Genomic DNA, 23,214 nt, shown 5'->3' with positions numbered 1-23,214 from the left:
GTTAATATATAATATATAGACCTCAATCACGCATTGCCTGGTGCAGTTAAGTGATCACATTTTTGCTGGCATATTTTAAGAAAACTACGTTTCAAGCGGATGTTGTGAAATAAGCTGTAAACCCATGTAACTCCAAATCCACTAATAGACCTCTTTAGATGTTTTAACACCTGCAACGTCAAAAACAGTGAGAAGCTTGTAGTGTACGACGTGAGAATTATTTACTGGGAAACAAAGTATTTTCATCATTTCTCTTTCAAATAACGCGTTTATCCTTTCTAAACGTGCTTCCTTACTGATATGGAACATTATACAATCGCTATCTCTTCCTCAAATATTCATATTTATATTACCTGTTTCATTTAAGCGTTACTACAATACAATACTGACAGGATAAAACTTATGGACACTCTTCACTAAGTATGTCCACGTAGCGTATACAAAATATGACTTTTCTAAACACAAATTTGACGGAATAAATATTACGTAAGACTATATGCCTAAGAACACTGGACATTCATAAACCCTTACAACGTAAAAATTACAAAAAGATAATTCAGAATTAAAATTAAGATTAAAAAAAAATTCCCGACATCAATAACACATTCCGAAGAAAGTATACATTCTATTTGCATTGTCAAAGTGCGTCAGATATGCAGAAATGCGTCTTGAAACCGGTCCACATCTCATTATGGTAAGAATTAAAATCACGATCCTGCACAAATTTTGAACCAGGGTAATAAGCGTAAGTTTGCTCAGGGTTTTATTTACTGAACGATCTGGGAAATTTCACAATTGAGGTTAAGCATTGGTTTTCTGCACATTCTGTTGTAGAGGTCAGGTGTGACCAGGTGTGTGCTTCGCTGGTTACAAGCCGGTAAAACATACTGTGCACACGTTCGTGAAATTAGGAATGACGGACGAATGCGTTAATTATTTAGAACAAACGTGACGTTCATCTGAAATTTTCATAATAATTTTCACTGTGCAATTTTAGCAGCAAATTTAAAAGCTCAAGAAAATAAAATATATACTTCACCTCAAACTTTAGTATACATTCGGCAATATACGAAACTGATTCACCCAGTATTAATAAAATCCGAAGTCCCACACAACATAAATTTAAATTCTCAACTGGACATCATCCTGCATTAAACCATGTTAACTTGGATTATCATCACCTATTCTTAGAGTATGTTACTCTAAAATATTATCTTATCGTTTTTGACATAACGTTTCAGAAGAATTTTACAGCTCCCATGCGTATTACTAACGCAAGCGACGTGACCCGCCTATCGTAGAAATATCGGTTTCATTCTCTAAAAATATATGATGTCTTACTATTGTAAATGTTAACTATACATATAACGATGTAAACTTTCGTTTCCTTCATCTCTTGATAAGAAAGTCTCTTTCCTGCGTGTTAGTAACATCGTTTAACCCTTTCAGCCCTCACCTACACAATTGTACAGGTAGATAGAATCACTAATATATACAATATCGGCCGAACATGCACAATTGTTCAGGTTAATTTTTCCGAAAGCTTTAATTTTAAAAAAAGTCTAGATCATATTTATGAGGATTAGTAGATTATAGTAGATTAGAAAAACACGTTTCTTCGTTTTTTCCTTTTGAATATTTTTAAAGAAATAGTCCGAGGGGAAAGGGATATAAATCGATACCATGGACTTGTGACATTTAAGTTTAATTGAAGGTGATATAGACGAGAAAATCATCCTTTTCTCAACTTGTTCTTTCTTGAGAATTATTTACATTTGAAATGACATTTTTAAATCTGGTCAACTGATATTTTCTCCCTCCTGATCGATTGCATGTAAAACTGTAGCTGCGTAATAGGTCTATTCTAACAACAAAATTTATTCTATTGATTACAGCAACAACTAATAATTACATAATTCTTATACATCCAAACAATTTTTTTCTACAACGTGATATTACTAGTATAGATCTTTAGAATTTTACAAACTAGTAAACTTCGGAGACACACATATCAATTAAAGTTAAATCAACGGGACGAAACTTTATTGACATAATTATTCATGCACTAAGAAATATATCATTATATATCAAAAAGTTGACACAAACGGGAATAAAATTCATGAACTTACGCTTTTGTTGTAAGTCCTGTGCTTTACCAGAGAGAGTTAATATCTTCAGCTTTCCTTTATAAGCTAGTTAGTACAGAGAAAAAAGCGGGCAAAGTATTGCATAAAAATGGAAATAAGGAAAGAAGAAAGTGTTCAGAAATCTCACAGAAACATTTTGCTTACACTAAGACAACTATCATCATCAAATTCAAAATGTTACAAAATTTCTAAAATATTTGCGTTTATGAACATGTGTTACGGTCTTAGCGGAATGTGTGAAATAACCAACGTAAATGTGGGAATGGTAAAAATGGTCGTGGTTAAACCATACATCATTGGCTGAAAGCACAGCAAAATAACAGCATCCCTTTGTGCTAGGATAATATTTCAAATCAGGATAAAGGTATAAATTGATGGCAGTGGAGGACAAAGTCTGAAGACTGCATATTTTCTTTAACCATTCACATAACATCTTCCAAATATCTGTTACATAGCTACTACTCTTTTATGTATGACTAACAGTATGAACCTGATGGGGTGTGTTAAACGTGTTATACAATACCAAAATTTAAAAAAAGTTTATATCGTTTCACAGTGTGAAACTAAGACTTCCAAAATATACGAATTCAGTGCTCAAACTGGAAGTAGTACATCTGTAACAACAGGTTTGAATACAGTAACAAAATCAAAGATAGAATCTGTTCCTTGTACACTGGACCCATCTCAAAAAGCTATTACTAGTTATCCATTTCCCTTTTAAGTCTGTAGAGATAAATGTTGAGAAAGTAGTTAATTTGCAGCACTTCCTATTTGAACAGAATGTTAAGGTAGGAGATGTTGTTGGGACGCTAATCGCAAAAGAGCTTATAGATATTTTATGCAGTTTTTCTTTATGAAAATGAGATAACAGATGGACTAATCATTTCCAAAACAACATCTCCCCGATACTACGGTTTCGCGCATCTTGGACAAACCAGTTTCTTCATTCTGTAACTCCCACAAGACCTGCTCGGTTCCTTACCACGGTCAACACAGCCTTGCCCTGTATTACCTATAGGATCGGTTCATAATATACCTCTCTCCGGTTGGCACTCAATGAATCTGCTCAATACACTCAACCTAATCGTCTACCATCTAGTTTCGGGTGGTAGCATCTGTTAGACGATCCAAAATGTAATATTGAGAACAGGTGAAAATAACATCTAATCCCTATATTGGTCACAATGAATGTCATGTACTTACATCACGTTATCATGATTTTCTGAAAGTGGAAAATGCACTAATGGTTTGCACTAACACACAGACAACTTTCGTGAACATTACACATTCTTCAGTTTCACTTCTCTTTCTTTCCTTCTAGCAATGTTTCCTTTGGTACCAATAGGTGGAAGCATAATCAAAGGACACACAGAAGGCGAACTAAATGAATCTGGAACATGATCAGTATTGAGCACCAAGCACAAAATGTGCGTTTGAGTGAAAAATAAAATTAGGCGTAAATTTGGATCAGTTACATTGGCGGTCGAAAGGAATGTACGTGCACCATTAAAAAATTGTAGAGTTTCAAGATCCTTATACCGTGATTTCTCCTTAACTGAAAGCACCATTTCAAAGCCAATTCACCAGTTCACTGGGAATTTTGTAAGTACTTTTGCTGGGCGATCACTTCATCGGATGAAAGTGTCTTATTCCAACGAACAAAAATAACAAAATTACGGGACACTTAAATACTTATATTAGATGCAAAACATATTAATATTAGAGATTTTATATTAACATTATAACGTTTATAATTTCTTTTTTTTCGCATTCATAGAAAATTTTTCAGAGTTACATTCATTGAATCATCATAAATACATGTTAACTTTACAAAAGAAATAAAACATGTATCTATTACTTTGCATCAAAACATCGTTTACGTAAATAAAATATAGTTATAGTCACTTTTTCTAAAAATAAATGCAACTTCTTGAAAATACAGATATAAAATTCACGCGATATTACGAAGCGTTGCTTTTAACACGCAAATAGATGAAACATACATTAATTAAAACAATGGTACTTTAATTTTCCACAAAAGAAAATAAGTGAACTTACTATATATATATATATATATATATATATATATATATATATATATATATATACTAGACTTAAAATCGTATTTACATAAGAAAACATTTTCAAACTACTTATACCGTTCTAACGCAATAACATACAAATAAAATAATTATAAATGAGAACTATAAATTACAAATTATTATCATACAATACTCATATGAAATAAATTACTTATCACTCTTTCGTATTGTTACGATAAGAATGAGGCCGAATAGAAAAAAGTCTGCCACACTTTTACACTATTCACCGTCTATTACCTTAAACTTATAAGTCTACCTTCCCCCACCGTACATTTAAAGTTTCTTTTTAAACCTTCGGAATGGCAAGAGGACCTTTTAGTGAGGTTGGAATAAAAAAATAATACGGAAAATGAGCCCTAAGTTTAAAACGAAAATAGAAGGGAGTTGCCATTCATATTAGAATACCCGTCTAATAGTATTTCCAGTAACACAGAAGAACTTTTTCCATTCTAGCAAACTAAGAGTGTACATTAGTTTACACCAACAATATTACATAAATGATAGGCGACTCACCTCGTACTGAGGGTGGTTTAAGATCTTACTACCAGTTGCAATAGCTTGTCGCATAAGTATCTAGAAACTATGGCCACCCAGATAAATGAGTTTTCGGCTCATATCTCTTTTATGTAATATAACATTGCTAGACAATTATTTGACATAGAATGTTCTTTAACATATAATCCGCGTTCGTGACATTTTTTACATGTCACGTTTATTCAACTTTGGATTTAACAAATGATTTCAAGTCAATATGAAAGTGCGTCTTTGACACTCAAACTTATCATTCAACTGTTGTAAATACAAGTCACATTTCAATAGCTCTTTCAGCAGTATCTGGAAATAAACTTGTTACTTTCGCTTGCGTCGAATTCAAACTAACTTTAGTCATATTCGAAAAATTTATATTTACCCGAGTTTAAGTCTCACAAGAATCTATATTTTTGCTGTTTCGTTTTACAGAATCAAATTCTTTTTCACGAAGGTATTTCTTAGCTAATTTTAAAAATATGTTTTTAGTTTTTTGAGTGCGTCTCCACACGCTCATACGATCAGCAGAACGTACGCTACAAGATTCTCCAATCAAAGGATCTGTAAGTTCAAAACTTTATCTGAGATCCTAATTTTCCATAACAAAGGACCTTTATAGAGCATGAACAATTTACTAATCTTTTTATTTACAGCTGAGCTCAAACGTGATTGCAACAAAAACACTAAATCATTTTCTTTCATTTTATGTTTTCCTTCCTCGGTTGCGTTGTATGTTTAATTTCTTTTTCTCACCTTCTCATTCCTACCGTAGTCAGCCATTATGAGTTTACTCTCCCAATATACAGGTTTGTTTTCGTCAACTTTGATTTGTTACAATGATAAAATGCTTCAATAGAGAATAATTAGGTTTTGCGTTCAAGTGAAGACATGCAGGGCTGACACCTAAACTACTACATACAGAATAATTCAGAAAAACTACAATTTGAGGACTACAATTGAAAACTACCTCTTCCAAAAGAATAGTCTTAATTAAACAATAGTTTAAACAACCTTTTTGTTTCTCTATGAATTAGGTCCACACTAGAGCTCTTCGGATGGTGAGGAGTTTTGAATTGTAATACCGTATTCTTCGATTTTAGACCTAAATTTATGTAATATAAAATATCCACAATTGTATACCAATATAGATTTCTGAATTTTCATGGTTACAAAGTAGTAATATTCTAAGCATCTTAAAACACAAATGGTGGTGGCATTTCTAACGGGACACATCGTGTAATATCTACCAAAAACATCTAAAATTGACAATGGAAATTTATTTCCATTATGAGATGAATAAGGGACTAATAAATCAATTGAACCTTGTCAATTACATTCTTCAGGGCAACAGTTTGCAGAAGTCTGGCTGGTGGTGAAGTTTCAAACTTCGTAGGTTTACAAATAGTACTATCACGTAACTGCGCATAGATTTCAGTTACAACAGTCGCTTTTGAAACCTAAAATATTTTCAAAACCTTAAAATTTTTTCAAGGTAGTTCAGAATTACATCATTCACAAGTGATGGAGAGATACAAGTTTTCCAATGGTCAGCAAAATGGTAACTACAATTTAACGAAATACCATTTTCAATTTTATAAAATTCAGCAATGCTGCGATTTTTAACCTTAAAATAGGGATCATTGGGACTATCCAAATATTTCATTGTATTTTCGTACTGTGGATGTTTTTTTTTCTTAACTTGGTATCTATCAGTTTCTGGAGACAAAATGATACGTAGCAATGCGTCGCTAGCTTGATTATCGTGGCCCTTGATATACAGAATTTGTATGGCAAATTTCTGAATTTGTATAGTCCAACGAGCAAGTCTAGAAATCCACTGTCTCGTTTTATGCAAATATACCAAAAAGCTATGATCTGTATAAACTTTTACATGTCTTCCATACAACAATTGAGTCCAACGTTTAAGAGCAACTACAATTAAAAGGCATTCACGTTTAATAATGGTGCAATTTGAGCTCCAAGAGCAAAATATGCGTTTTAGTTAAAAATGAAATTAGGCGTAAATTTGGAGTATTTAGGGTATATGTTTTATTTTCGTTTTATAGCGATAAATGTTGAAGCCGGAGACATAATTTTAACCACTTCCGACTTGAACAGAGCTTTATCGAGAAAGATAGATCGTTTCCTAAGCAAGCTGACTCGATTGTTGAAAAAGAGATTTCAATATCTCTTACCATTTTCGCTTTACGGAAATCAGAAGTAATAGTAAGTTTGAAGCACTTGCGGTTCTGATATAGTGCTGTAAACAGTAGAGATATGTTAAAACGTTTAAGATGCTAGAAAGTTTACACAAAATGCTTCTCATCATATATGACCATTTGTTTTGTGGCGATAAACATTAAAACTAGTAATGGTTCACTCTAACAACCAGTAATGGTTCATGGTTCATCTTTCAATTGAATTTGAATGCAGAATCGATTACAAGAAATTGCATCTTGATAGATTTCATCATTCTTTTTCTAAGAAAATAAGTGTTGAAATTGGAAGTAATAGTAAATTTGAACCATGTTCGTTTCTGGTAGAGTTCTATGGGTAATCCGATATGAACAATTTAAAGATCGAATTGGTTACAGAAATCCGCCTTTAGCTATCTGTTACCTTTTCCGTTCTGTATGGATAATTGTTGAAACCGGAAATGGCTAATTAGAAATGCTTACGTTTTCAATTGAGGGTGACGGAGGAGAGGACCTATTCTGGAGAAGCTGAATCAATTGTACGAAACCGTATCTCGATATCTCTTACTCTCCTTACTCTACAGAAATCAGTATTGAAATTAAATGTTTACAAAATTTCAACAACTTCCGATTTAGATAAAGTGCTCTGGCTTGTGATATATTCACTGCAGACCCTCAATCGGTTGTACAAACTGTTTGTTAATCTCTGTTACGGTTTCCGTCCTATGATAACAAATGTTAACACTAAGGTTAATTTCAATCGCTCTGCTTTGAATACGGGTTAGCGGAAAATGTGCAACCTTATTTTAGAATGCTCAGTTGATTGTAAAAACGCACCTCCATAACTCTTACCAGGAATGCCATATAGAAATAGGTATTGAAATCTAAATTTATACCAAATTTAAGCCATTTCCAGTTTTCGTAAAGCGTTGGCAAGAGTCATCATATGTTTAACTCTCAATTGTTTGTTGAAAGAAATCTTCTTCCTGTTTTCGTTCTCTGGTGATAAAAGTCAAACCGAAGTGGCTAGTATTAACCAGGTATGGTTTGAACAAGATTCTGATACAGAAGTTGGAGGGTATGCTTGAGATGCTTCATCCAATGCAAAAAGTCGCTTCATGCTACCTTTTACAGTGTTCATTCTTCAGAAATAAATTTTGAAACCAAAAGTACTAGTAATATGCAGCATAGTAACGGTATGTTGTTTTGAGACGCTCAATTCTTGGCAGCAAACCGCTTCTCCTTCTCCGGCTCCGTTATCATTCTACGGTAATAAACGTCGAAACTGGTATTAAAACTGGCAATAGTAGAGAATTTGAAAAATTGCCCACTTTGGCAGAGCGTTTTAGACAGTGATTATGTCTTGAGTATACACAGAGGATCATTTTCAAATTATCACTTATCGTTATCTGTTAACGTTTTGTTAGTTAAGTCTGAAACCAATTTCTAGTCTGAAGAAATTTTCGTTTGAGTATTTGGTTAAAGGGCGAAATTGAATCTATTCGAGGAACGCTGAAATATTTATAACAAGCAGCATCATTACAGCGTTTACTGTTTTTTTCAATATGGAAACCACTTTCGAAACTGGATGGATGAGTAAATTTGAACTATCTTTGGTGTTGATAAAGTACATTGGATAGTAGTGAAAGTTGTGTTACGACGCTGAGAAGTATTAAAAAATAAATACTTCACGCTATATTACAATATTCATTCTATAGCAATAAACGTTGAAGTTGGAAATGGTTACCTTAAATCAATTCAGGTTTTGAATAGAGAGTTAAGTATGAAGTTGGAACCTGTTCTTTGAAGGCTGAATCAATTGCAATAAAACGTTTCTCAATAATTTTTTAACAATTTTATTCTGATACCTGTTCACAGACGGACAGAAGAGCAAATCCGTTCTAGAGGACTGCCGTCACTTACACACAGCATAGTTCTATTCTAAAAACCTGCGTTTGTACTTATGTACGTTATGAACAATAGCACACCATTGAGATTTACACATATAGTTCAAAAAATTAGTCTTCATATTACGCCAGATTCGAAACCAGATATAGTATGCCTGTTCTAAAATGTAGTGTAAAATTGTGTGTAAAAAAAAAAAAAAAAAAAAAAACGAATACAATTTTAACACAGATAATTTCGTTTATATCAGGATAAAAGTCGATAGGTCATTTTTAAACAGGTGCTGACACATAATGAGTGGTCAAATACGTGATTTGACACAGCGAGTATTTTCAGAAAACTGAGGCTTCAGCACCAACACTGAGTAAAATGTTTAGCAGGATAGCACACACTGGCAGTAACTTTCTGAGTAAAGGAAAAATAAAGCATTGCTGTAATAAAAATGCGCTATGGCATCGTTCTATATTTTCTGCGAACATATTTTTACGTAATCACTGCTAATCCACGGCCATTAAATTTGAAATAAATAAATAATTATTAATAAATATGAACACACAGAAATCCATTTTGAAGAAAAGATACAAAAGTGTAACGAAATCTGATTTAACCTACCCTAATCCATGAACACATAATCTAAGATAACATACAAGAAATGCAGGTAAAGAAATAATAATATACATGTAGAGACATGTTTAGAAAGAAACATGTTTCACCTGATGTGACTTGAACCCGGGACCATTTATTCCAGACGTCAACACTTTAGCCATCTGAACACCAAGTCAACCTTGCAAGTATTGGTTTGTCCAATTTTTTTGCTGTTCAAAATGTTAAAGTTAAATCAATATGTCATAAATTACTACGTAAAAAAATATCCGTAGTATACACGGCATAACCCCGCAAAGACCACATTCCGGACACAGAAATAATCCACGAAGTCAAAAGAAAGAAAGCGGCGTGTGAAGATATTTGACCAAACCTAGCATCTACCAAAAATAATAAAATTTGAGATAATCCACAAGAAATGCAAATATATATTAAGAAAAGAATATAGTTTGAGAATAAAAAATAACTTGTACCAGCCGATATTTTGACGCGGGTTTTTTCATAGAATAACACGACACCGTATCGTCGTATTTATGTGAAAGCTTGCAACTAGCATTTTCGAAGTTTTATTTTCACTGCTCGTATATTACCTAACAAAGCTACGAGATGTCATTCAAACATGAATTACTGGTAAGAACACCTCCTTCAAGAGCTAGGGCTGGCCTCATAGATTTATGAAATCACTTTTTTAAAACTCCTTGAAGAACTAGTGCTCATACCGCAAATTTAGGAAACAAAACTTTAAATCCTCGATTTCTTCCTGTTCACCCAAACCATAGGTTGGCGGGAAATATGGATATTTTGCAACTTTTTACTCTCCTGGGAGATCACATTTATACCTTGATAAGGTCTCTTCTACGTAACTCTCTGTATATTTAATCCTTGGACTTCCTCTTTTTGCTATTCCTATTACCTCTCCTTATGCAATCGGAGTGGCGAATAAGATAGCCAAGCACCCTGATTCTTCTTTTTCCTATTATTTTCATGATCTATCGTCCTTCATTAGCTTAATTTAGTCCTTATTCATTTCTTTTCCTTTCGGTCCAGCATTGTGGGCCAATACCACATTTTAAATGCTTCCAGCTCGGATATTTTAGCTTTTCTCAATACAAATCCTCGATTAGTTTCACATATATGTAGCTGCAACAGTAATTTGTGAAGACTGTGGATTGACTTTTATCTGATCTTGATATACAGATCAAATTCTTTTCTCTGAAGCCAAATGTCAACCCATAGACGTCTAAAGACCGTAAATGTAATTCAAACTTCATATGGAACCGGGGCAACTTTATGGCAGTGTGGAGTTTCGTGGCTTATTTAAAAACACACCTTAGATTGTGCACCTCCGGGAACAGCGTGTGAGACACATTCGAGATGTTCTGCATTCGATTCAAAATCTGGTATTAGAGTTTGTTTTTGAGGGAATTAAGCATTGTAAATTATGTTTGCTATTGCTACTAAAAGAGATTTATTCCATAAGGGTAGAGAAAACCCAAGACAGAAACATGGAGCAGGAGGGAAACGCAGATTGTTTATGCTTATGACTTTAAATTTCGTTATTCTGTCCATGCTTTCTCTGTCTCCGCAATGATAAATATTATTATATTCATTTTCTCTGCATTTATTTTCATCTCTTAGAACTCAACGTGAATGCAATTTATACTTTCTATCTGGTGGTTCTCCAAGCGATGCCGAAATATTCATTTTTTTTTTTTTTTTTTTTTTTTGCTCCAATTGGAGAAATAACCTTGCATGTCATGTCTTGGGGCATGCAAGTATCGTCATGTTCGGTGTCCAGCTATCAGACATACACTGAAAGAATTCAACTGGAGGACGGATGTACTATTTCTTAGAACGCTAATCTCCATAAACTTCAGTGGTTGGTTGACTACAACAAGTGATAAAAAATTGGGTTAAAAAGAAGTAATTAGCGAATATTTCTGAAATATGTGGAAAAATTCCGATTAGTAATGTAGCTAAACGCAATCATCGAAAGAAAACGCATAACATTTAAAAGTTAAGCAAAAAGCACAAATTGGAATAAAACACACGGACAATTAAAATTAGGAAAGGGAAAAGAGAATTAAACAAAGAAAACATGGAAATTATTAAAGGTCATGGTTCCTTTAATTATTATATTAAAAGATTAAATATCGAATATGATTAACCATGTTACTGCACGGTACATCAAACGCCGGAAAAAATCGGCGTTGGACCAACCTAACGGCCTACGGTTTACGCTCCCTACAAGCAACAGCTTTCAGGTGAAATATAGTGAAGTGTCACATGATCGTTTTTCTGAAGTTTGAATCGACAGAGATAAATAATCTATGCATGTGTCTACTCTACTTTTATGATTGTAATATATTCAATATTTAATTTGGATTTCAGGCCCAAATTTCTATATGTTTAGATATTTGGTTTTCTAGCGATATTCTGCACATTTCAAGTTAGTAGCACTGTTATCCCGAATGTGTAGGCTTTAATCAGAAATATTCGATTAAACAAGTATTTTCAAACGTAAAATTTATAAAATGGCCTTCTGTCAATTTTGATGAAACAGTACGGTACCTCTTTCCACAAATTTCTAAACCTGGTAGATTATTGTGGAATAGATATTAATTGGCTGTGTTCACTGCGTTTTGTTTTCGAAGAAGAAGGTAAGAAGAATACTTTAGAAGTTGTATCGTTTAAGAGCTTTAAAGAGTAGTTACCAACCTCAGCTTGCTTTCAAGTTTTGTGTGTTTATAAGATTCCTGACAGGAATGGTTTCATGGTGAAATTCACGGTCAAAACGTAATAGTGTCTGAAGAAAGTAAAATCATTAGGTCGTTTCATTAAGTTTGTGGCTTCAAGTAAGTTAAAGTTGGACTCTGCGCTTAAATACAGTTCTATTGATGCTAATACAGTTATCATTTCTTCAGACATTTCTGACTGGGTATATTCTATTCACTTCATTTCGTTTGCTTGTTTTGAAATAGTTCCGCTGGTGTCAGTTCGTTCGTTAAAGATTACACTAGGGAAGTAGTATACAAATCATATGATGCCATGTAATGATAGTTATTATTGCCACCTCGCGTACAGTTTTGATATTTCGCGACTTTTTACATCACATTGAGTTAAAATATACACGAAATCCTTAACAAATTCTTCATTGTAATAACCACGAAAAATAAATCTCATTTAAATTATTTGAGGATTCCAACAGTTCTTGAACAAAATAATGAGAAAGTTATGTTGCATCCGTTAGTGCGCTCCAGTTCCGAAACTGCGTTGATCATCACGGAGAAATTCCCTTTGGGTCATTTCACAACAGGTGCTGACAATAAGGTAACAGTGGTTTAGCAAAAGGAATGTCGTTGTAAGCCACGAGGTGCGTAAGAGATTGGGTTTCGCGCGGAGCGGTAGTTGTAGGGGTAATGGGGAGTGGAAGTGCCGAAGACACCAGGAGGACGTATGCGTTTCGCTGTGATCACCCATATAAACTGTGCCCACCTTGCGATAGTGAAAAAATCTTCCTTCAATAGAATGTAACCGTGTGATTTGAATTGGCATCTAATGAAAACATAGGGAATAGAGAAGAGGAAAATTTCAGATTCTGTGTTTTCAATGGTGTCCTTCAAAAATTCAGTAAGAATAAGATTAACTGGTTTTCGAAACAACAAAATTTTTATCACGAGTTGGTGTGTTTCGGTCCAAGGCTGATTTTGGATTTAAAAGACGAACTACCCACAAATGCAATGAACAAAATATGTCAGCCCCAGTGTAGATAAAGGGAAATTTACCGAAAAACTACAATTATTTGTAGAAGTTTGCTCCAAGACATCGCACAGAGATGCTGTGAGTGAATAGGATAGCGAATAATTAAGTAGTGAGTATGAAGAGAAAAAATGGTGACACGATATTGAACCAGCGTGGTAGAAAATAAACATAAAGAAAGCTTGCAAATCTTGCCTCCAAATCTTACGTTCAAAATCATATATGAATATCGCATGTATGCCTTATGTTATACAAAGCTCTTTAAAGTGTACAAACTCCTCCATACGAAAACTCATACACAATAAGTTGTGAACAAGCGTTTTCCAAACTCAAGATTAATAAATCTAGATTAAGGGCGAATCTCGTTCAAGAGAATTTTGAATCGTTTGTGTTAATACAGTATGAAAGAGATATACTAAATAAAGTGAATAAATGTGTCATAAATAATAACTTTATCACGATAGCGTACAAATAGAAGATTTCTGATAGGTAGGAATGTTCTTGTTTCTTGTCATGCAAACAGTTCAGTGATAAAAGTTAAAGGCTGAATATATATATATAATGTGGCATTGTATCAATAGTAATTAAGCTGTCTGAAACAAAAGTGAACTCTCATAACTGCATTTTCGAGCTGTCAACAAGTACGAGCTAAACTCAGAATATCAGTTACCACAAAAATGGTAATTGCCACATTTTTACATCAAATTTTCATGTGAATTTATATACCACTGCTTCCAAAAGTACTAGCTTATCACAAATCATGAAAAACTACATAGTTCATTCTCCTTACTGATAGATCGAAAGTGCATTTAGTGCACTGTTATCAGACAGGTCAATTGAGGCCCCCATAATAAAAAGGATCTATGTTATACATGACTTTTCCAATAAGGTTTATTTATATTATGAGAAGAATTCTCCGCAGCACAATATGGAAACTACAAGAACCACATCGCAGTCCACTCGAGGGTCTACCAATGAATGACCTGCGTCGTGGTTCTCCTCTCAGTTTATATATATTTCACTATGGAGAATCCATTTCCTGGCCATAAATAAATTTACTTCAAAAGTCAGTTACTGCCCTTAACTTCTAAGGTCCTCAGTTTGTGTGATGTAGCTCGTTTATTGAGTGTAACGGAATAATATTATGGGTTTTGAAACTTTAATATTGAGCGCTTAATCAGTATGCAACGATATTTTTGTAATAAGACTTTATATAGTACAGTTGATTAGCCAGTTAAACATAAAATGCGAATGTGTAATAATGCTAGAGATAGTGCGCCCTCCTAATGATTTTAGGTCTACGTCCACCACAGCTTCTCATTCTCATACTTGTAAAAATGAGAAAACAATTGGTATTAGAAAAAAAATCAAGGGGCACGGGATAACATTAGAGATCCAAGTGCTGGGAAAAAAACGGTTTTTTTGAAAAAAAATCGTTTTTTTTTGTACTTCGCTGTTTTGCTTGGAAAATAATGAGCTTTTTTGAAAATTTTGCTTTAAACTGATAAAGCAGACTGTTTCGCTTTTCTACAACAAAAAACTCATTTAATTAGAGATTGGTGCAAATAATAATATGAAACCTCGAAAATAAACAATGAATTTCAAAGAGATTTTTTAAAATTCTTAGCATATTTACATTAAGAATTCCAAAGGATTAACCAATATATGTAATAATATTTTAACCTCTTATATACAATACGTAGTTTAAAAAACGATACACACATAACTAGCAAAATTGTAGGTAGTATTTTTACTTCAAAATATCTGCACATCAAGAGCTTCGTTTCCGCTGGTTCTGCACATTCTTGAAATTTTTCAGTTAAGTTTTAAGTTTTATATACATTGTATGAATATTTCGAACAAAATTTTCACTGATTGATCACATATGTAATAATCTGTTACCACCTATTAGGTGCTTCGGATCTGCAAAATCGGTAAAGCTCCAAATTCTGTAATGCACTGGCTGTTCCTTAAGCTTATTCAGAATCAGGAAAGTATCGAATTTTCTGTTTATGGATCATATATGTAATAGACGGTTCACCTGGGAGTATGGTTTCCTAGGCTGTAGAACATATAACCACCATCACGGTTAACCCAGTCCTGAAGGTTTCTGAATTTTGACAAGAAAATTCAACATGTCGTTAGGAAACTTTTTTTTTTCTAAAAAAAACAACTATGGAATACATTTAAAAAGAGCAATCAATCACTGTTCCATTCATTAGACGACAAAATTGATTGTAATAATTATCGACGCAATTCTCTTAACACTCTATTAATACGATTCTCCCATACGTAGATGAAATTATTGGAGATTGTCAGTGTGAATTTAGTCGAAATCGCCCAGATATTTACCACTCGACAAGTACTCGAAAAGAAATGGGAATATATTACTCAGTACATCAACTGCTTATTGATTTTAGAAAGGCTTAGAACTCGGTTACGAGGAAAACATTGTACAACATTCTTACAGAATTTGGAACACCGAAAAAGCTAGATTTATTAAGTGTTTAAATGAATCCCAGAGTAAAGTTCTAGTAGAAAAATACGAGCTTCCACTTCGAGATTGGCCTCAAATAAGAATATGCGTTATCGCCGCTATTATTACGCTTTGTTCCGGAGTATGCTATAAGAGAAATAGGAACCAGGACCTAGAATTGAATGGTATTCACCAGGTTATGGTGTATGCTATTGATGTAAATCTGATAGCAGAACAATCAAAAGAAATGCAGAGGCCTTATTAAACGCTTGCAGGGACATGAGTAAATACAGAGAAATTTAAATACAAGGAAGTTTACAAGGATCGTAATACGGCAAATTACGAATGCGTTAAAATATCAATTAATACTTTCGATACTGTGGATACTTTCAAATACTGTATCTTGGATCAGTATTACCAGACCAAAATCATACCCACAAAGAAATTAAATGTCGATTGAAATCAGGAAATTCTTGTTATTATTCAGTTCAAAATATATTGTCGTCGCGAATTCTGTCAAGGAATTTAAAGCGTAAAGTATCTAAAATGATAATCATGCATGTTATGCTTTATGGTTGTGAAATGTGGTCGCTTACGTTGAGGGAAGAATGCAGACTCAAATTATTTGAGAATAAAATTCTGAGACGAATATTTGGACCCAAGAGGAACGGGAATGGGAAATGGCGGAAACTTCATAAGGAGGAACTACGTAATTTATACGGTTTACCAAACATCGTTAGAGTCAAGTCTAGCAGGCTCAAGTGGGCAGGACATGAAGCCAGAATGGAAGAAAGTAGGAACGCTTTCTAGGTTTTAACTGGAAATCCAATCGGGAAACGTCCATTAAGAAATCCCAGGCTCAGATGGGAGGACAATATCAAGATGGATCCAGCAAAAATAGGAATACAGAGTAGAAACTGGATTGAATTGGATGAGGACAGAAGTCAATGGAGAACTTTTTTGGCCATAGAGAAAAAGAGAGAATACATTTAAGTTAACCAAAACTGCATAACAAACATGAGTGAGTCCGGGATTCAAGCAGGCATTCGAACATTTTGGCAGAAGTTTTTCTTAATTCCATCTGCGAATGTAGAGATATTGCGTGTACTGTGATTCCTGGTCGACTTCCTTTCGAATCGTTTTTAAATCTATGTGATTACTAATTACCAGCAGTGATGGATTTGCGAAAAGAGTTAGAGTGGGGATGTCTTTCGGATTGAAGCCTCTACCCCGAAATTACAGAATTTCCAAAACAAACTAAATATTAATTTTGCCTTTACTCATAAACTTCAAGCTGTCCTCAAATAAAGTTAGGAATTTTTAGAGAAAACTGAGCAATAATAAGAAAAGCCTCTCCCAAAATACTTTTCTAAATCCGCCACTGATTATCAGTATAAAATGGTCTTCAAGGTTGTATCTGGAAGATTATAGCTGAGTATACAAACGAAACGAAATAATTGTTATGCTTGTACTCATAAACTTAAGCTACTCTTAAATAAAAGTTAGCAATTTTTAGAAAAAAAAAAAAAAAAAAACAAAATTTATTCAGAAGAATCTCTCCCAAATATTTTTTCTAGATCCGATGCTGATTATTTCTATCAAATGGTATTCATGGTTGTGGCCCGGAAGATTATTGTTAAATCATTGCACAGCAACATACAGTATAACGGAAATGTGGAAGTATGCTCTGACAGATATATTGAAAAACATAAGTTTAATTATGAGCTAGAAGCTAGAGTACTAAGCTCTAAGATGTGAAACAAGAATGACTAAAAAGAAATGATCTAGAGAAGAAAAATTGTCGATAATTGAGAAGTTAAAATAAAGTTAAATACAGTAGCTACAAAAATCGCCTTCAAATACTACGTACTTTATGTTTACTTTAATTGATAAACCATGTGCTCCATCCATCATGATGGTGAATCCCAGAGCGAAATATGGTATTTCGGTCATGGAATCTTATTTAACTTCAGAGTATACTATACGAAAGCTATTTAAACATAAAAATCATGAAAATGAAAAAAGCCAAAATTTTTAAAATTCTTGTTACTTCCACAATAAAGCCACCTTCTTATGTGCAAAAAAAAACCATCGATTCAAAAAAGCCGGCATCTCTAGATAACATCATATGGTAAAATATAAAAAAAAAATCAGTTTCAGATTTTAGCTAAACATGTAGCCAAAAATGTGTCGAGAAAGAAAAACACAATGAAAACAAGAGGAAAGAACACTAGGTCACATTCTATGCTGGAAGGGGTCACATGAGCTTAAAGCGGAATTCAAACCGCATCTCGTATTACATCCAAAAGAAATTGTCTTCCACTAGAACTCGGAACTGAAACTAATTTGTCAAAATGTGATACGCCTGCCGACTTCTCACAAAGAACGCCTGATAAAAATACTTTGTTTTAATCTTTACATACTTGTTAATATAATTGTCAAGTGTCATTTCACAAGGACAAAAAGATAAACAATAGCACACGTGAAACATTATACAGAGTTACATATGGACAATTTCAAAGTACTGCAGAGTACAGAAGAACTAATTTAGTCCAAGTTAGTTCACTACGACTTATATAAGTCCAAGCTAAAGAAATACAACGACTTAATTTACATTTCAGTGATAAAAGCGAATTGAGTCCACTTTGGCTCTGACACATTTTTATATAGATACCAAAGATACTTATGATTTCAAGAAATTCCTCTCGAGGGGTTTGTATTCCTCCCCCAGAAGAAAAGTCGGCATTTCAACGTATTTTATCAATAGTAAACATTATTAAAACGATACAATATTCACCAAATGGTTCCTTTTCATCATTTGTAAATTAGTACTTTGCTACTTTTGGCTATTGTTTAGCCTTGCGGGGGCCAGATTTTGCACCTAATTTTTTACGATATCCTATTCCAACGCGGATATTTTATGGATTAATACGTTAAATTACGTAACCAAGGTTAAATTCAAACATCATTGCAGAGCGAACGTTAGCAAGTGAAGGCGGGTTAGAGCCCCGCATGGAACGTTGTTTTCTATCATCGTTACCAACAATTCACTTTCTTTTCTCACATCACTTCCACTTATCTTTACGGTTTGTACATATCCCCAACTACCCTAAAAAAAATATGTTCGATACTTTCTTGACTACTCGAATACCACTATCAACCCATTTCTTCTGTAAATCATCCTACTTTTTGCAAGTTTTGGCCCCCCAATACTAAACAATTGCCTTACTGTTTAGTGCAAATGAAAATTGAACCTAAGAAGTCGTGTTATCAACTATACAATATACAGTGAAAGAATTTTAAATTTTTTAATCTTCAAATTCTTGAGAACCTAGAATCCTAATATATTCGTTCCGTCTCGGTGTACAAAAGTCCCTCTCGTTCTCGTCTCGGTATATAAAAGTCCGCCTCGGTCTCGGTATTATCTCTAGCTTAAAAAAAAAAAACTTGTTTAACCAAAAAACGAAAAATGTTTGTAAAAGTGAGTGTTCGTAATAGTGATGGGCAGTAGGAATATTCCCGGTAGGAAGGAATTTTAAAAAATGGGAATATTCCCGGGTTTTTTCCCTGGCCTATAAAATTTTGGGAAGGAATTTGTTTCCATTTGTTTACTATATCTTCAAAATTATAAAAACCATATAACTAATTCTAATTCCTTTATTTTAATGTATTAGGATTTCCTTCTAGGTTCTCAAGAATTTAAAGGTTAAAAAATTTAAAATTCTTTGACAGTACATTATATAGCTAATAACACGATTTTTTAGGTTCAATTTCCATTTGCACATTAAAATTAAGGTAATTGTTTCGTATTCGGGGGCCAAAACTAGCAAAAAGTAGGATGATTTACGGAAGAAATGAGTTGATAGTGTATTCAAGTAGTCAAGAATGTATCAAACACTTTTTTTTTTTTAGGGCAGTAGGGGATTTGTACAAACCGTAAAGGTAAGTGGAAATGATGTGAAAAAAGAAAGTGAATTGTTGGTAACGAAGATAGAAAACAACGTTCCATGCGGAGCTCTAACCCGCCTTCACTCGCTAACCGCATCGGAATAGAATATCACGAAAAAGTAGGTGCAAAAGCTGACCTCTCAATGCTAAACAATAGCAAAAAGTAGCAAAGTACTAATTTACAAATGATGAAAAGGGCCCATGTGGTAATGTAGAATTATGTAGAAATAGATATGAAGTACTATTAATAAACTCTGAACCACCGTTAGTAATATACGTCGGTCTGTCTCCTTTCTCTGACTCTAATTTCCGAAGAGGTTCTCGGACATCTCTTACATGTTAATTAACGCATGAAATTTCGAGAAATGGGCAGCAAAGAAGGTGGTGCGTGGCAATGTTACATGCAAAATTGTAAAGATAAGAAAGTATCTTACAAATATTTTGAACATAAATATTTGCGTAAATGTTGACAAAATTCTTTATAGCATTTCAAAATTTAATATGTTTATAATATCACTACTTGAGTCAAATTTAAAAAAGCCACTTACATGTAAATTTAAACTTTTTAGTGGTTTAAAATTATGTGGATTTACTATACCATTGTTGAAAGATATTTACTTTCATAGGACATATTGTAAATAAATATCAATTTAACCGCACTCTCTAAATATAATACAATATTAATAAAATAACATGACATCTTTCACAATATACATTTTAAAGATTCCTGTGGGAACAACAGTCATAACATACTGTGATATAAAAACGAATTTTTCTTTGAAGTCATAATATAGTAATAGAATGCAATATTCCTTGCGATTGTACATAAGTTCAAGAAAAATTCACACTTTTGGGAATCTTCCCGGAAATATTCATGAAAAACATCTTTCCGGGAATTTACTCATCACTAGTTCGTGAAATCTTCACGAAGACACATTTGTGGGTTATCACGTTTCACTCCCGTATGTGGTCCGTAGTATAATCTGAAGTAAGTTCTCCATTCATTACTCAAGAGATTAACCTGCAGAAGAAACTTCTTTTTCTTTATAAGTTTATGAATGTGTCTTTTGTGATTTTTTAATAATTTGTTATTATTGTTATGCAATAGCAATCAAAGAAAATTCTAAATATTGTATCGTTTTACTAATGTTTACTATTGATAAAGTACATCGAAATGCCGAACTTTCTTTTGGGGGGAGGAATACAAACCTATTGAGAGGAATTTCTTGAAATCATAAGTATCTTTGATATCTATTTATGTATAAATGTGTCAGAGCCAAAGTGGACTCAATTCACTTTTATCACTGATATGCAAATTAAGTCGTTGTATTTCTGTAACTTGGACTAATATAAGTCGTAGTGAACTGACTTGGACTAAATTAGTTCTTCTGTACTCTGCAGTACTTTGAAATTGTCGACATGTAACTGTGTATAATGTTTCACGTCTGCTATTGTTTTATCTTTTTGTTCTTCTGAAATGGCACTTTACAATTTTATTAACAAGTATGTAAAGATCAGGACAATGTATTTTTATCAGGCGTCCATTGTGAGAAGTCGAAAGGCGTACGACATTTTGGCTAATCAGTCCCAGTTCCGAGTTCTAGTGGCAGACAATTTCTCTCGTATATAACCCGAGAAGCGGTTTGGATTCCGCTTTAAGCTCATGTGACCACTTCCAGCATAACCCAATGTGACCACTTCAGCGGTTGTTCCATAATAACACCAAAGCGAAACAAACTGATTTTCGTCCATGTGCGATATAAATGCCAAGAGCAAATTATTTAAACCAAAAACCCTGGTTTAAACAAACAAAGGATTTAAACCAAACAAAGTACGCTTCTCTGTTGTTTTTCAATAAAGCAATGCAAGCAATGAAAGCATTTCTGGAAGTTACCTATAAAATATTTAGGAACGTACAAATACATATTCAACACGTAAGATATGTAAGTCTACGCTATATACAATGCTTTGCGCCATCCTCGTGTACGTATAGGCCTATATTTACCTTCGGTGACCCGCTTTATCCTATCCGACGCCTCCCTTTGCTTCCAGTTGGACCATCACCCTACACCTTTCTCTAAGTTACATAGCAATATTTTTCTTTTACCGCCCATCTAGCACATTTCGTTTGCACAATAATCCTTGTATCGTGTACGTGCTCTAAGCACCTAAAGTGAACCTGTATGGAGAAATGGAAGTCCATACCCTAGAAATGACTGCTGAAAATACAAAACGACTACTTCCTTAAAAAGAAATGAGTATGAAAAGAATTTATATATGCACCTGTACAATTACTGAACACGCATTGTTGGTTAGAATTATTTTTTATCTCGTATTTTGTTAATGTCTTTCGAAGCTCTCCGGAAAAGTGAGGCTAGACCCTTTCGAGCTACATCCTGAGTAAAAAGACAAACGTCCATATACAAAAATTGGTGAGAAATGTGTAATCAGTAATAAAGTAATCATTATTTCATCAAGATATGAACTACTTAGGATTTGTATGGATGCTATCGATATTATTATTATTATTTGGTATACGACACAGCTGGTCTATATGTCCCATTTCGTTTCCAAATTGAAGATTATTAATTTACATCTCCCATACCTAAATATTTATCATGAAGTAATGCTTAGTCTATAAACTTTTCGAACCATTTTATCAATCTGACCCAATTACTTTCTGAAAAATTGAAAATTACCTTTCTTCCCGAACTGAATTTGAACTTTTTGCTGTTAATTGTTGGGAGTCCTCAGAGTACGATGCGCAAGACTCTTGAACCACTATTTTTCTTAGCGTTTCTATATTACTTTCAAATGCAGGATGATCTTGTACTGCAGATTCTGATTTCACCACACCAACGTTTAGTTTCGCATCCAAAGAAAACATAGCTGCATCCTTCTCTATTGTTTGCTCTCCTTCCGTTGTAGATAATATTAATTCTTTCTTGTCAGTCATCAGTTCGTATGTCCACCCTTTCGCCTCGAGTGGATCTTCCTGAGGTAAATCATAATCAATTTGTTCTTTGCACATCAATTCCAACTTAACAGACGCCAGGCCAGCCATTATGACTTTAAATTTAATAAGAATTTGACACTGTTCATATACTTTCCTTATATTTTATGCTGCCAGTATAATGAAATGATTTCGAAGACCGTTCACAGAAGCAACTTTATACTTCCAAACAAACAAACGATCACTGTTGCCAACTCGCCAGTGTGAAATGTCGCTAGTTTAGTACTCTAAAGTCGCTAGAAGTCGCTAAACGCCTCCTGCCAAGTCGCTAAAAAAAGTCGCTACATAATTTTACAAAGGAATTAAAATAATTTAAATATTTTTCATGTACAATGGAAGACTGGAGTATTTTTTCTTTATAAAAATGACCATGTTGACAAAACCACTGCACTATGCGCTTTCAAGAATACAAAATTAATAAATATAGCATTAAAAGTTTGCAAATACTTAAAATTTTGGATCACTTTTTCCCTATCCTTGTTATAGAGTACGATTATATTTTCTGGAGGGGTTGGGAAATTCATGTTGCTTTCGTATT

At 33.7% G+C, this 23,214-nt stretch overlaps 1 protein-coding gene across 1 annotated transcript in view; it reads right to left on the bottom strand.

The window, feature by feature from the left end:
- LOC145690830 (uncharacterized) overlaps positions 1-22,872 on the bottom strand; it is a 36,143-nt gene extending 13,271 nt beyond the window's left edge. The window contains exon 1 of the mRNA XM_081766154.1: positions 22,363-22,872. Within this exon, the coding sequence (XP_081622280.1) occupies positions 22,363-22,727 (365 nt within the window). The 5' untranslated portion in view covers positions 22,728-22,872. The remainder of the gene's footprint in view (positions 1-22,362) is intronic.
- Positions 22,873-23,214: the final 342 nt, after the last annotated feature.

The sequence above is a fragment of the Thermobia domestica genome, chromosome 7 (assembly GCF_964235325.1).
Source record: "Thermobia domestica chromosome 7, izTheDome1.hap1.1, whole genome shotgun sequence".
Lineage (NCBI taxonomy): Eukaryota > Metazoa > Arthropoda > Insecta > Zygentoma > Lepismatidae > Thermobia > Thermobia domestica.
Note: the sequence above shows the minus strand (reverse complement) of the source record. Positions and strands in the feature narration are given on the sequence as shown.